The sequence below is a fragment of the Phacochoerus africanus genome, chromosome 1, assembly GCF_016906955.1.
Source record: "Phacochoerus africanus isolate WHEZ1 chromosome 1, ROS_Pafr_v1, whole genome shotgun sequence".
Lineage (NCBI taxonomy): Eukaryota > Metazoa > Chordata > Mammalia > Artiodactyla > Suidae > Phacochoerus > Phacochoerus africanus.
This window is the reverse complement of record NC_062544.1, coordinates 273,802,017-273,816,874: the sequence shown is the minus strand read 5'-3', so window position 1 is coordinate 273,816,874 and position 14,858 is coordinate 273,802,017. Positions and strand designations below refer to the sequence as shown.

Genomic DNA, 14,858 nt, shown 5'->3' with positions numbered 1-14,858 from the left:
TACAAAGGTGTATGAGATATTTGAGGTATATATACTAGGATGACTTGGGTTAAATATTTAGGAAATTGCATTCAGGTTTGAAAAGGCCAATAATGACCTTTAGAAAAAACATTCTGATCAACTCATAGGAAACAGAGTTGGGATAGACAAGGTTGGAGGCTCCAGGGACCATCTGCAATAACAGCAAAAGAGCTGATTTATGGCAAGATAGAAACACAAAATATTGTACTATTCGGGGAGATTAAACAATAGCAAGATATGCTTATCCAAGATCAGATGTTGGAAGTGAGAAAGGAGGTCATCAATATCTCTCAGGAAAAGCATAGATAGAATGCTACAACCACAATTGTGGGCAAAGGAATTACAAAACTGCTCTTAGTTCAGGAGATTCTGCTCATAAGAGTCATCGAGCCTCTGCTGGGTTTACTATGTTTTATTAGACATCCAAGGGGATATGTAAATCAAGCAGAAATTTGAAGATACAGAGACAAGATAAGATAGAAGATATTTACATAATGATAAACCCATCCATTGCCTAATGCATCCATTAAGTAAGCATTTACTGAGAAACGACTATGTAATCTTGAGTATTCTTGAGCTGGAGATTCACTGTGGAACAAGAAAGAGTCTGGTTATTGTCTCTCCCAAGAGGTTATATTCAGAGAGGTGCCTCTCGAAGAGTGGGTCAGAGACCAGGTCAATCAATGAGGTTGCCCAGCCTAAGATTTACTTCAACTGACATCTTTTCATCATGAAGGAGTTCTTAATGAAGGAAGCAATACACTCATTTACTTGATACATGCTATTTATCTGATGGCAGATGATAACAGACTTTCATGGACTGGTTTGTTTAAGCTGCACAGCCCTAGTCTATAAAACTGTTTAAAAAACAAATACATTATAAAAATAATAACATTAATTACAAGGATAATAGATATTATAACAGGGGAACGTAATTTATCTGGGGAAATGGTGGTCTGAAAGTGAGCAAAGGCTTAATTATCTTAATTATCTAAATGAAGAAAGAACTCTGGGGCAGAGGAAATAGCATGTCCTTGTGGCAGGAAAAAGCTTGAGTTATGTTCCATTGTGGAGCAAAGGTGCTGTGTTTGTGAGAGAGGGAAAGGACAGGGTGCGAAGATAAGGTAAGCACCTGGGCAGGGGCGTGTCTGTGCAATCTTGTAAACCATGCAGAGCCTCTGTGTTTAATGATATATGAATTAGAAAACAATGAGAAAGTTTAATCAGGACAATGATAGGACCAGCTCTTTGTTTTAAGAAGATCAATCAGGCAGGGATAGAGGGAAAAAAAAATGGAAGAAACATTTTTTGAAAATAAGATAGGCAGTGTTGAACCCTTTCAGTAGTCCCACCAAGAAAGATTAGATGGAGAAGTGGTTTTTGCACCAGAACTGCTTTTGCCCCCAAGTGATTTTTGGAGACATTGTTAATCATCACAATTTATGTATGAGTGTGTGTGTGTGTGTGATGTACCACTGGCATTTAGTGGGTAGAAGCCAGGGACACGGTCAAATAACTTGCAATGAACAGGATACTCCTCATAACAAAATCATATCCATACCAAAATATCAGTAAGCTAAGGATGAGAGACCATAGACCAGAGGGAAGGCGGTAAAAGAACTGGGTAGATTTATGACAAATTTGGAAGAGAGGATGGCTTATATTTAGGGTGGTTTGCATATATTCAAAGGATTCCAAGGTTCTGAGGTAAACTACAATGTGGTTGGAAATACTGCTTACTCAGATGAAAAAAAAAAATTTTTTTCTCCCTAGGGAAAAGCAGAAGTTCAACGTTATACACATACAATTTTGACAGTCTAATGAAACCTCCAAATGGAAATGGCTAGTAATTGGATAGCTGACTAGAATTTTACTAAAAAGAGGTGTGTACTGGAAATACACATTTGTTTTCTGTTTTGTTTTGTTTTTTTCTTCTTAGGGGCCCACCCACGTCATATGGAAATTCCTAGGCTAGGGGTTGAATCAAAGCTGCAATTGCCAGCTGACACCACAGCAATGCTAGATTTGAACCATGTATGCGACCTACACTACAGTTCATGGCAACTCCGAATACTTAACCCACTGATCTGGGCTGGGGATTGAACCTACGTCTTCATGGATATTGGTGGCTCCTTACCACTGAGCCACAATGGGAACTCCTTGGAAATATACATATGAATGACATAGAATATGGATAGTATGTTAAGCCACAAAGGGGATGTCCTTCCCCTACAGAGAGAATAAATGGCAAGATCAGCAACAAGCCTCAAGAAACTTTACATACTGAGAAGACATCTAAAGGTAAATTGAATTAGGTCAAAGTTATATAGAAAACCAGGAGTGTGGTATCATGGAATTACATAAATGAACGTATTTCAAGATCAAGGACACAGCTAACTGTGTTAAATGTGGTTAAACATTTGCATATGATTATCCTAAAAATGTCCACTACCTTTAGAGGCAATGCTGACCATGCCAGTGAAATTTCTCAAGAGTATTAAACCAGAGAGAAGCAAGATGGTTATTGAAAAAACAGTAAGAATTCAGGTTGCTGACGAACTGTTTACAGAAATCTTGAGTCTGTCTTTAAAAATAAGAAGATGGGAGTTCCCATTGAGGCTCAAAGGGTTAGGAACCTGACAGTAGTGTCCCTAAGGATGTGGGTTAGATCCCTGGCCTCCCCCATTGGGTTAAGGATCTGGTTTCCATAAGCTGTGGCATAGGTCGCAGATATGGCTTACATCCAGTGTTACTGTGGCTGTGGTGTAGGCTGGCAGCTGCACCTCCAATTCAACCCCTAGCCTAGGAACTTCCATATGCTGCATCTGCAGCCTTAAAAAGAAAAATAAGAAGAAGAAGAACCCCTTGTGGTGCAGTGGGTTAAAAATCCAACGTTATCACTGCAGCAGCTCAGGTCACTGGTGTGGTATGGGTTTGATGCCTGGCCCAGGAACTTCCACATGTGGCCAAAAATGAACAAACAAACAAATAAAGAAAGAACAGCTATATAATCATGGACAAAATGACACTAAAATTTTTGTATCAAAGAAGGTTGATTACATTTATGAATCTGAGGAAACAGAGCCATTAGAATGGGTAAGAATGAAGATGTTGGACAGGGAAAGAAATGATAATTCATCAAGACTGCCAAGGCAACTTCGCTTGGGGTGGAGAGCAGATATCTAGGGTCACTTCATGCACTAAACTGACTGTGATTAATTTGGGGGTTGTATTTAATTATCAAAGGGATATCTATATTCACTTAATGTTGTATTAAAAGTATATTTTCAAGGAAAAATAGTGTGCATGCACATAATTATTTTAGATGAGTATAAAAATAAGTTTAATGATTTGATATATTCCTTCATTTCATAAATACCTTGGAGCACCCATGTGTGCCAGTTGCTGGGTCAAAGAAAATTGAGCCCTGTTGCTGATCCTGAGGAACTGCTGTGTATGCCACCCTTACAATATATACGACTGTCCTGCAAGTTCAGATGATTGATGTTTTAGTCTGCACAGTCCACTTCAAAAGACATCCCTTCTAATTCCTCAATGACGTGTGTGCATGGATAGCTAATAAGATGCTAAGATCCTTATGGCAAAAGAGTTAAAACAGATGAGATGCACATCTGTCCAGAGATAAGGAATCTGGTTTTGGTTTTGAAAGATGAGAAACATTCGGGGAAGTGAGCAAGACTCTTGGCAGAAATTAGTAAAGAGAACAATGAGTAGACTATTTCATGGGTGACAGATAAGCACATACTATAGGAGACGAGAAAACAGTCATCAGGAAACAAATGGAAAAGATCAAATTATATAAATAGCTTTTTGATTTCCAATTTCTCAAAGATGCTCTAAGGCAGAAGGTGGATTTTATAATTGAAAAACAAAAGGCATCTCTAAGACTTTTCTTCGTACCATTGATATTTTATAGTGGTAAGGATAATTTTAACTACTTAATATGAAGGTATGTTTTTGGCTGCTTTTTCTTTCTAAAAGGATGAGCAAAAGAGAAACTCAGCAGGGAGTGAAATGAATCACACTCCAAGGTGTCTCATTTCTTACTCCCAACTGAGTTGGTAAAGGTTAGCAGACTATTAAAATTCAAGTTTTTGCCAATGTATTTCATTGGTAGTCAACTCATTCAAGGTATACCAGTTTTTAGCAATTATTCTCAGTGATAGTCTATGTGTTTGCCAAAGAAATTTTCCTCTGATGAAAAAAGAATTCAGTAGTTCCATGCTGGATCTAACAAGAGCTGCTTAATAATGATAAGCTAAATGAGAGGACAAAGAGAAGAATAGTTTGAAATAACCATCTCCATGGTAATTTTGAATTCTAACAAAGCATAGCTAAGATAATTAAAAATCTGTTTCTTCGGGGGATGTATATTTTTTTCTTTTTTTCTTTTCATAAAAGAGGTAAGAATATATAGGGGCGGCGCATCAGATAACATGCAGATACTATCACAGTGAAATGCGTTTACCCCTGAGTCTTCCCTGTGGATGTGATTCTGGGAGCTGAAAGGAAAAGCTGGCGTTGTCAGCGCAGCATTGCTACTCCTGCTAGTTTTGGAGCCAGTCATACCTGGGTTACTAAATTGGTGATCATTCCCATCTCATAAAGTTATTGCAAGGATTAAATGATCCAACCATCTGCAATGTTTTACACATACTAAATGCTCCACAAAACATATATAAATATCAGAGAGGGAGGTGTTGATGACTGTTAGGAGTAACAATTTACACACTCATGCACAAAATCCCCATAGTCAAGCTCGGGGAAGAAGGAAGGGTGTTGTCTTCATGCATCATGACAAAAGTCTTTTAAGACAAACCGCATTTTTATTTTTCTGGAAAAAGAAAAAGAAAGGAAAAGAAAGAAAGGAAAAGAAGGAAAAGAAAGAAGGAAAGAAAGAAAAAAAAAGAAAGAAAAGAAGGAAAGAAAGAAAGAAAGAAGGAAAGAAAGAAAGAAAGAAAGAAAGAAAGAAAGAAAGAAAGAAAGAAAGAAAGAAAGAAAGAAAGAAAGAAAGAAAGAAAGAAAGAAAGAAAGAAAGAAAAGAAAAGAAGGAAGGAAGGCGGGAGGGAGGGAAGGAAGGGAGAAAGGGAGAGAGAAAGAGAGAAGCAGAGTGGCTTTTACAAACTAGAATAATTGAGCAGAAGTTAAGAATGCTCACGAATGCGTTCAGTTATAATTATAGCTAGGTCATTTAGCTATTTTCATGACTAGACAGTGCACAAGAATGAGGAGGATGGGTATCACACCCAGCATAGCAAGGATGTATATATACACAGGGCTGGGAGATGTATATATAAACACAGCTGGGAGAGATCAAGGCTATCAGAGCATCTTCTCACTATAACTCAGCTGAAATCACATCTCCTAGCACCATGTCCTATAACCACTGCTCCGGAAACTTCTCCTCCTGCCCCCATGGGGACCTCCTGCGCTACTCAGTCTCCTCCTGTGGTTCTTCCTCCCCCAGTAACCTGGTCTACAGCACTGACCTCTGCTCTTCCAGCACCTGCCAGCAGGGCTCCTCTCTCTATTGTGGCTGCCAGGAGACCTGCTGTGAGCCAGACGTTTCATGTGCTGTCTAGCACCTGCCAGAAATCCTGTTACCGCCCAAGGATTTCCAGGCTCTGCAGTCCTTCCTGGTCAGTTTACACTGGATCTCTGAAATGTGGATCTAGCAGAGGTTACATTCTGGGATATAAATCCAGAAATTGCTACTCACAGGGCTGTGGATCTAGCGGCTTCAGACCCCTGGGTTATGAAGTCTGTGGTTCCCCTTCCTTGAGCTGTGGTTCCAGTTTCTGCCATCCAATACACATGGCTTCTAGGAGCTGCCAAACTTCTTGTTACCAACCAACCTGTATACCTGACTTCTACTTCTGAAGAGTTCTAGACCTGGCTTCACAGTTATCTCCCTCAAAGTTAATCTCAGCTATTATCTGGCTAGATCGGTTTTCTACTAACTAGAAGAGGGATGTTTTACAAATTCCTATTCATATTAAAATCATTTCTCTCATAGTATACTCATTCTGTTTTCTATTTTCTCCCTTACATCTCTTACTAAAAATAGAATAACGGTTCACCTTTCCTTTCAAATGCATTTAATAGGGTATCAGTTCATAAATCTTACTATTAATTAAAAAAATCTGTTGGGAATTCCAAATCTATTGTTATTTGTTTAAAAAGAAGAATTTGATTTACAGATCAGATTCCCTTTTTGGCAGAATTATCTGCCAAAATGGAGTTAGTTCCTTGGAATTTTCGGCAAGCGGAATCAGAGCTTGGGCAGGAAATTATCCTAAACTCTTCTGTGCCTGGTCATTTCAGCCTTACCAGGACACCTTACTCTGGGTAAACTAGTCACAGGCCTGAGCTAAGAAGAAAAGTTCCAGAGACAGTAGTGAAGCTTCAGCAAGTACTAGCCTGGATGTTTTAGATGAGGGAATTGTCAAAATACTTTGTATAAGAACCTTTTACAGATTTATGCAAACCCTAATGGAATTCTGAGGTCATAATACTAGTTGATTGCAGTAACCAGTTTTAGGAAACAAACATCTTAAGAATAGAGGAAATCAACCATGTATTCATTTTATTACAAAAAAAAAAGTCAATTTCTAAGAGTCATTCCTTTAATATTGGTGCTTACTTCTCTCTTTCTTCTACTTGGTCAGTGTTAGGCCATCTGTTTTCATAGAAGTCTCCCAAGAACTTCTGAAAACATGGAAGTATTATGAGTAGGAAATAGTAGCTAAGAGGGAGGACCCCTTTATATCTTGGGCTTATATCTGGATATGATAACTGGATAGTTTATTAAGTTTCTTGTTTGGGGGACTGCAGACATCTACATTTGAAGATACCTAAGGAAGAAGACATGAAAGTGACTGCAGGTAGGCTTTTTTTCCTTGCCCTCATGGTTGTCATGGTTGTTTTTCTCCCCCCTCTTCTTCTCACATGAACTGGATTGTCTTGTGTATCTTCTCTTAACCACTCACAATTAGTCCTTTATATTAATGTGGCTCTGCCCCGGGTTTCAGGATTAAATCTGTCATCCCAATTCCTACTGAAAGTAAATGGCTCTGGGTGGGGCATGTATTTTGACTTAAACCAGCGAGAAACAAGGAGGGATCAGGAGCGGTGCTTCTGGTAAATTTCTTACCGAGTTTTTTGAAACAATCATGCCTACCTCTGGATGTTGTCATATCATATGTGGAAAGATGTACATATGATAAAATGATGAAAACTAAACCATCACATGTAAGAAGATAGGCAAAACCAAGAGAAATTCTGAGGAACAGAGCTCAGACTACCTTATTTCTGATATTTGGTAAACATGAGCCAATAAAGGCATGTTGAATTAAAAATTTTTGCTGCTTGGGGAGTTCCCATTGTGGTTCAGCAGAAACAAATCTGACCGGTACCCATGAGGATGCAAATTTGATCCCTGGCCTCACTCAATGGTTCAAGGACCCGGTGTTGCTGTGAGCTGTGGTGTAGGTCACAGATGTGGCTCAGATATGGCTTGGCTGTGGCTGTGGCTGTGGCATAGGGCAGCAGCTACAACTCCGATTCATTCCCTAGCCTGAGAAACTCCATATGCTGCAGGTGCAGCCCTAAAAAAACAAAAATTAATTAACTAATTAATTTTAAAAATGTCACTTGTAACTAATTTTTTTTCCTAAATGAGACACTCATTTGAAACCTGAAACAATCCCCCTTCTCCATAAAGAGCCTTTAATATCATGTTAAAAACCATTTGCAGCGCACCTCTGTCCTCTCCCACTCTCTCTTCTCACCACTCCCCGCATGCATACAGGCCACCAACATATACTCTGTCAATGGTAACTACTCCCATTTCCTTGAACACCTTGTGCAGAACTTAGCTCTTATATGATCTAGTACTTCTGGAAGGAATGCCACATCTCTTGTAACCTTCAACACCCATGGAAATACTATCTTTTCTTTCACTCTTTTTAAATTGACTACAAAACCTATAGAGTTGAATATTCCCTACACAGTGTTAGCATTGTATATCTTTATATTCTGTTAATTACAAAGTCACAATTTAAAGTATACTTTTTCCTATATTAGTATTATTTTGTTTGTTTACTCTGGCTTGTCATATTTTCAGTAGCTACAATGGAATCTTGTCTAACAGAATCTTGCCAGTAGAAAAGACTAATAAAAGTTAATTTAATGAATGAATGAGTGAAATGGAACTAGGGTGACAGTCTGCAGGATATACGATGTCGTGACGTCAAGCATGCATTCATTTTTACTGGTTGAACTCTATTAGGATACTTGCTGTTAATGTCAGTAATCCTCTGATTATCATAACCATCAAAAAAGACCTAATACCATCTCCATGGCAATGTTACAACTTCAACACTCATACAACAAGTAGAACTCGGAGTTCCCGTAGGGGTGCAACAGAAACGAATCTGACTAGGAACCATGAGGTTGCAGGTTAGATCTAGATCCCTGGCCTCACTCAGTGGGTTAAGGATCCAATGCTGGGGTGAGCTGTGGTGTGTCACAGACGCGGCTCAGATCTGGCATTGCTGTAGGCTGGCAGCTACAGCTCTGATTAGACCCCTAGCTTGGGAATCTCCATGTGCTGCAGATATGATCCTAAAAAACAAAAGACAAAAAAAAAGTGAAGAACTCAAAAACAAATTCACATTTTTGGATCATACAAATAACTTTTGGATCATAACAAATAACTTTACCAAATGCTATCTTCAAAGACAGGCCAGAGTAAGTGCATCTGGGGAAAGGAACAAAAGTGATTATATAATTACTATAATAAACCATGACACTTTCACATCCAAGACACAATGAACAAGGGGATGGAAAATATTTGAGTTAATTTTCAGGTGGTTGAGATACTACGGTTCATTCTTTTTTCTAATTACTCATCATTAAAAGTTACATAGACACTATTTAATCATCTTACTTTTCTCTACTTTTTATTTTTCTCCTTTTGGCTCTATAAATCAAAGTCTGATATAAATGAATTGTAAGTGGCCAACAATTACCCCAAGAGCAAAATTACTTAAATAGTTTCAGAGAAGAAATATCGTCACCTATGAATCCTTTTATTATATTCTAAGACAATAAGTGTATCGTTAGAAAAAGAGAAAGCTGTCAAGAGATTATTTCCATATTCCACAGAGGACCACTATTATGGTCATAATGTCATAATTTTGAGTATTCCAGAGACTAAAAATTTTTTCTGTGCATTTCAGTACCTGAGAATGGTTATGCGGTGCTCGACTTCGTTTACAGAATGTTACATGAATGTTGTATCTAAAGGGCGTTGGCCATTTCCCACAGCACATTCATTTGAGGTGGACCAATGTGGTTTTGGCCAGAGAAACACACTTTTTATTTATCCTCAGTGTTATTCTCAAATACAATAGAACTGTTCATTTAAATTTTTAGGCTCCTAGCCACATGCATGACAACAAATCATCCGTAGACTTTAATTTTTTGGTCTGTCCTTTAATTTTTTTTCATAAATAAACTTGATAAAGATTAGATTGCTTAAATGAAAGTGCATTTTTCATTCAGCAGGTAGATTTGATGAGATGCCATTTAATGCCATTTTCAACTCTAAGGTCTTAAGCTTCCGATGGGAGATCATGGAATGTGACAGCTAGAAAGCACCTTAGAGATCTTCTCACCTAAACTCATTATCTTGTAAGATATCCAGAGAGGTAGGGTGATTGTCCAAATTCATGCAGTGAATTAATGCAACTGACAGGGCTAGAAGCTATGTTGTTTTTTTTTTCACTCTTGGCCTAGTATTCCATTGCTATGCACTGTGTCTATATCAGGGACTTCTTGGTTAGATAAGAGGAGTGTATTTAAATTCACTGAGATGCTTTGGCATCGGTTTGGTTGGTACAATAAAACTAAGACAAGGATAGAAGAAGTAAGTTGTGGGAGAACTGAGAATGATATTACTGAAGGTGACTCTAATTTTTGACTTTTTTAAACTTTAATATAGCTGCACGAGTGATTAAAAGTTCAGCATAGCCACACAATCAAATTTAAAGTAATAGTAATGATTCAAACTTAAAGCCAACAAGGACTAAGCTCGTGAAAGATGGCAATAGACAGGCTAGACCCTTAATGGTGATGATAAATAAAATCCAATCCTTAAAAGGATGGAATGTGCAACATTTACAAACAACATCAAACACACAAGAAAAGATGCTGTGCTTAGTTTACCTTATAGTTTTATATCAATCCCTGGTTAATGTTACTCCTAGAACAACATCTTGCTCTGCAAGATGATCCTTAATGTGATCAGAAATAACTGCTACTTTTACTCATTTATTTATTTTTGTGGCAGGCAATCTGGTTTCATATATATACCCTCTCATTTAATCATTAAATCAAACTTATGAGGCTGATACTCATAATTTTGAGGGGTTTTTGTTTGTTTGTTTTGGCGGCCCTGAGGCATATGGAGTTCCTGGACCAAGGATCAGATCCTAGCCCCAGCTGTAACCTGCCCTGCTCTGCAGCTGCAGCAAAGACAGATCCTTTAACCCACTGTGCTGGCAGAGATGGAGCCTGCTTTCTGGAACTACAGAGAAGCTGTAGATCTCTTTGCGTCACAGTGGGAACAACTTTTTTTTTTTTTGAAGTGAAGAAACCAAGTCATAGGAATTGAAAGTTGTAGTTTATAATTGTAGATTGTGGCTTAGACCTGGAAATCTGACTGTAAAACCCTTATATGTTAATAAGCGTTTCCCCAGGGAATGTTGATATTCCACCCTCTGGTGGTTAGGAGGTGCCACTGCAGCTGCAATCATGTATCCTGCAAGATCAGGAAATTGTTCCTAAACCATTAAGTAGCAGAGTATCCAGTCACCACAATCAGGTAATAACATCTATCCATTTTTCAATCATTCTAGGAGATGGACTACATAATTATCATTATTCAAATGCCTACAAAACTAATACTTAGTTTTTAGTAGGTTGAATGAGAACAATTACCAGGTGACCAGTTATCCTAACCTACATCACTCCATTGTAAGAGATCAGGTAACTCCCGTCATAAATTCGGTACCAGTCAAAATCTGTATTTACTCATTGAATCAAAGTTGTGCTAAAACACCTATTAATTCAACACTCAATTAAATAGAATATGCAAGTTAATGCCTCATTCCAAAAAGAAAAGAACTCATGGAGTGGCCTTATTCATAAATGACACTGACCTTTGGAGACTTGGAGCTGCACAAGTATTCACTAATTTATCACACATTGTGAGGTTAATAAGAAGGCTGTCTGGTGGAGATAATTGTGTGAATGTTGGCCTAGATGATGTCCTGCCTTTGTCCCTCAGAATCTGACAACAGGACTCTGTACTCACAGTGAAAAGTAGTGCCCTTTTTCATAGCAAATGCTTATAAAAACATGCCTATGTGCAATCAAACATTATTTTAAAGTAATTGACTCAGCTTATGCCATGCTAATAAAAGATTTCCTTAATGATTTTGTTCTTATTTCACAAAGGGATAGTTGAAAAGTTGGCCTGGTTATTATTATTTCATTTTCTTTAAGCTCTGTGCCCTTGCCAGTTCAGAAGTGTATCCCTTCAGACATTTAACTATAGTTTGAATGAATTTTTATTTGGCACCTCCTACTCATTAACTGTTCCAAATATGTTTATGGAGCCATTTTTATGTACCAGCCAGGCACTGTGCTCAGTGTTGGGGGTACAATAGTGAGAAAATATACTTACTTCTTGCCTTTATGGAACTCACAGTGTAGTGGCAAAGACATAATGAATAAATAAATGAAATCATTATAAACTGAGATAAGTTTTGTGAAGGAAACAAAAATTCCCTGAGAAAGGCATCTTTGGGATGATGAAGAAATGCCACTGAAAGAGGTGGCTCTTAAATTGAGACACAAAGGATGAGAAAGGGAGCTGTTAATTGAGGGGGAGGGGGAAGGAATGAAGCAGGCTTGATGTTCAAGGAGTTGGGTAGAGGCCTGAGAGAATCGAGTATATAGGGCAGAGGGAAGTGACAAGCTCTGGAATTAGACCCCAAGTCTTACAAGGTGCTATAGGCCAGAATAAGGGAAATGGATTTTAAGAGCAATGCAAATTCTTTTAATACTTTTAAGGAGGAGAATCATAAGCTGCAATTGAAGCCTCCGTGTAACCATAAACACAAAGGAACATAAGAATTAAATGGGTTGGTAGAGTTCGTATGGAGGCATAATTGGATCTTTAATCACTGGAACTGTCATTTGAAATTATAAATAACGTGCTTGTATGACAAAGACATTAGAGTGGAAGCTTGTCAAGCTGAATGTACTCAGAGGTGTCCTTTTAAATATCTAATATCCCTAGTTCATTGCATAGCAAGGAGGAGCTTATATAAGTGTTATTGAAAGTTCCTAAATGTTCCTGGTCTTCAAACCCAAGAAGCTAAGAGCAGAGTGCGGTGCTGAAAATATACTTCTGTTGTTTTACTGTCATAAGGTGAGTTAAATAAATTACAGAATGTGTTATAGGAATTGTACCAGTAAGTCCTGTGCTATGAATACGAAACTCTGCTAACTACAGCATGCTAATGTGATAAATATAGGAGTTGATCACTCGGACATCAAAAACAAAACACTGAGTAAACAAAAATGAAAAGCACACCTGAGACAGATTTGTACGAAGTCAAATTATCAAGCATACATGTAAGTAAATACACTACTTAGTGTAAAATGCTATCCTAATAAAGAATGTGCCAAAATTCATGGGTACAACTTACAAGGACTAAACAAAAAAATCAGGAGAAAACTCTTTAAAGAGGTAACATTTAAATTTGGATTTTGGAGTTCCGCTTGAGGCTCAGTAGGTTAAGAACCCAGCATAGTGTCCCTGAGGATATGGGTTTGATGCTTGGCCTCACTCAGTGGGTTAAGGATCTGAGGTTACCATGACTGTGGCATAGGCCTGCAGCTGCAGCTCAGATTGACCCCTAGTCTGGGAATTTCCATACGCTGCAAGTACAGCCATAAAAAGTAAAATAAATAAATAAATAAATAAATAAATTTTGCGTTCAACAAAATGAAGGGAACTCAATGTCAGACAAAGGGAAAGATGTTTACAGGGCAATGGCCACATTTAATACTTTGAGTATAGAATGAGGCTCAATAGGGTCAGCCTCTTCCTAAAAATGCCTTGATGGTATTATCAAGTTCTTCCAAGATGGCATTTCTCAAATCTCCAAAACTGAATCTTAATCAGTATTCAATTGGCCATTTCCACATACATTTTTTATTATCCATTTATCAATGTGGAGAGTCATGATGACTAAGGGAAAAAAAAAGGTAGCTTGGTGACATGTTGGGACTCACATTTGACAAGCCCTACCCTGATGAGTCAGCTTCAGGGCTAACATGAAAGTCATTTTGAAGACTCAAAATGGACTGGCTTCTTTGTTAAATAAGACGTCATCTTCATATATAACTAAACAAAGTACTAATGAGATGTTATTCTTCAAATTAGCTTAAACCATGAGCTAAAAAAGAGTTATGAGAAGAAGCCAACACCCAGTTTTCTGAGTATATAATCTCCTCAGTAACAAACTGAATCCTCAGACCCAGCATGTTGGGTCCTTGGGACCAACTTCAATCAAGCATTTTCACAATATGACCCAGAGCCCCAGCCACTCACTCAAGAGCTTCTACAATGTCCCAACACTCTCTGCCATCGTGCATGAATCGAATGCTTTAAACTTTGAAGATGGATTTTTTTTACCCAGCAGCTTCCATGGCAGGACCTGGCTTCTGGACAACTTTCAAGAAATCTGCACTGAAAACACCAGCTGCAAAGTACCCAGGGGTGAACAGGAACTAGGCACAGGGGATAGCTGTGTGCAAAGTGCCTATCTTCGCAGAGTTGTCCAAGAGACTTGTCCTGATTTCAAGCCCTGTGAAAAAACAGCAGGTCAATCAGGAAGTCCCTTGGCAGCACTGGAGTGTGTTTCTCAGCCTTGTCAGTCAGGAAGTAGCCAGCAAATGGGTTTTGCAGTCCAGACCTGCCAACCTTTGAGCAACATGGCAAAGTGTTGCCCACCTAAGACTTATGTGTCTAAGGGTTGTCAAACTCTGGAATGTGACTCTAGGCAATGCCAGTCTCGAAGCTCTGAATCCCATTCCTGTAGCCCTCTGGGCTATGTCACACCAGAGCCGGAGCTCCTGGGATCTTCTTCTAACACTTATGAGCCAATCTGCTGTGTTACTGGTGGTTTGCAATTGCCTAGTAAGTGACAAATGTGGAGAATGTGTAGGGAGGATCATATTCTAATTTGGATACGTTGATTCCTGAGATATCTAGGAACGTTTTCTTCTCTAAATATAAACTATATTGCATATGTTTGTGAGTGAATAAACAAAGAGAACTTTTACCCTTTTTTGCTTTTGTGGGAAGGGGGCATTTTTGAATTAGAAAAATATGTTGACTATGTTGTCACTAGGGCACTATTTGTTATAGAGCAATCGGACATGTAACCAGGGATTAATATGAATAGTTAAAAGGTCCACATTACTCTTTGTCTACTGATTATTATCAGTGAAGCCCTTAGCATTGAAGCTAGCTTATAACAATATGATGTAATATCCTAAGAGATGAAAATAATGCACTACTAATATCCAAAATCCATGTTGAACTGGAGTTTAAAGACACCGTGAAGCCCTTCTAGCCCTGTGAACTCTGAGGGGTTCACCTTTATCACAGCTTGTTCACATAGTTGATAACATCAGAGCCACCATTCAAATCTGTGTCTCCTCACTGGTCCATT

At 38.4% G+C, this 14,858-nt stretch overlaps 1 protein-coding gene and 1 pseudogene across 1 annotated transcript; both read left to right on the top strand.

Annotated features, from left to right (window-relative positions):
* Positions 1–5,390: 5,390 nt before the first annotated feature.
* Positions 5,391–5,922, top strand: LOC125113561 (keratin-associated protein 13-1-like; annotated as a pseudogene).
* Positions 5,923–6,277: 355 nt separating this feature from the next.
* LOC125111406 (keratin-associated protein 27-1) lies at positions 6,278–14,343 on the top strand. The gene is given in 4 exon segments (XM_047753355.1): positions 6,278–6,390; positions 6,877–6,926; positions 13,657–13,685; positions 13,687–14,343. Coding segments are annotated over 4 exon segments (834 nt in total). The 3' UTR covers positions 14,329–14,343.
* Positions 14,344–14,858: the final 515 nt, after the last annotated feature.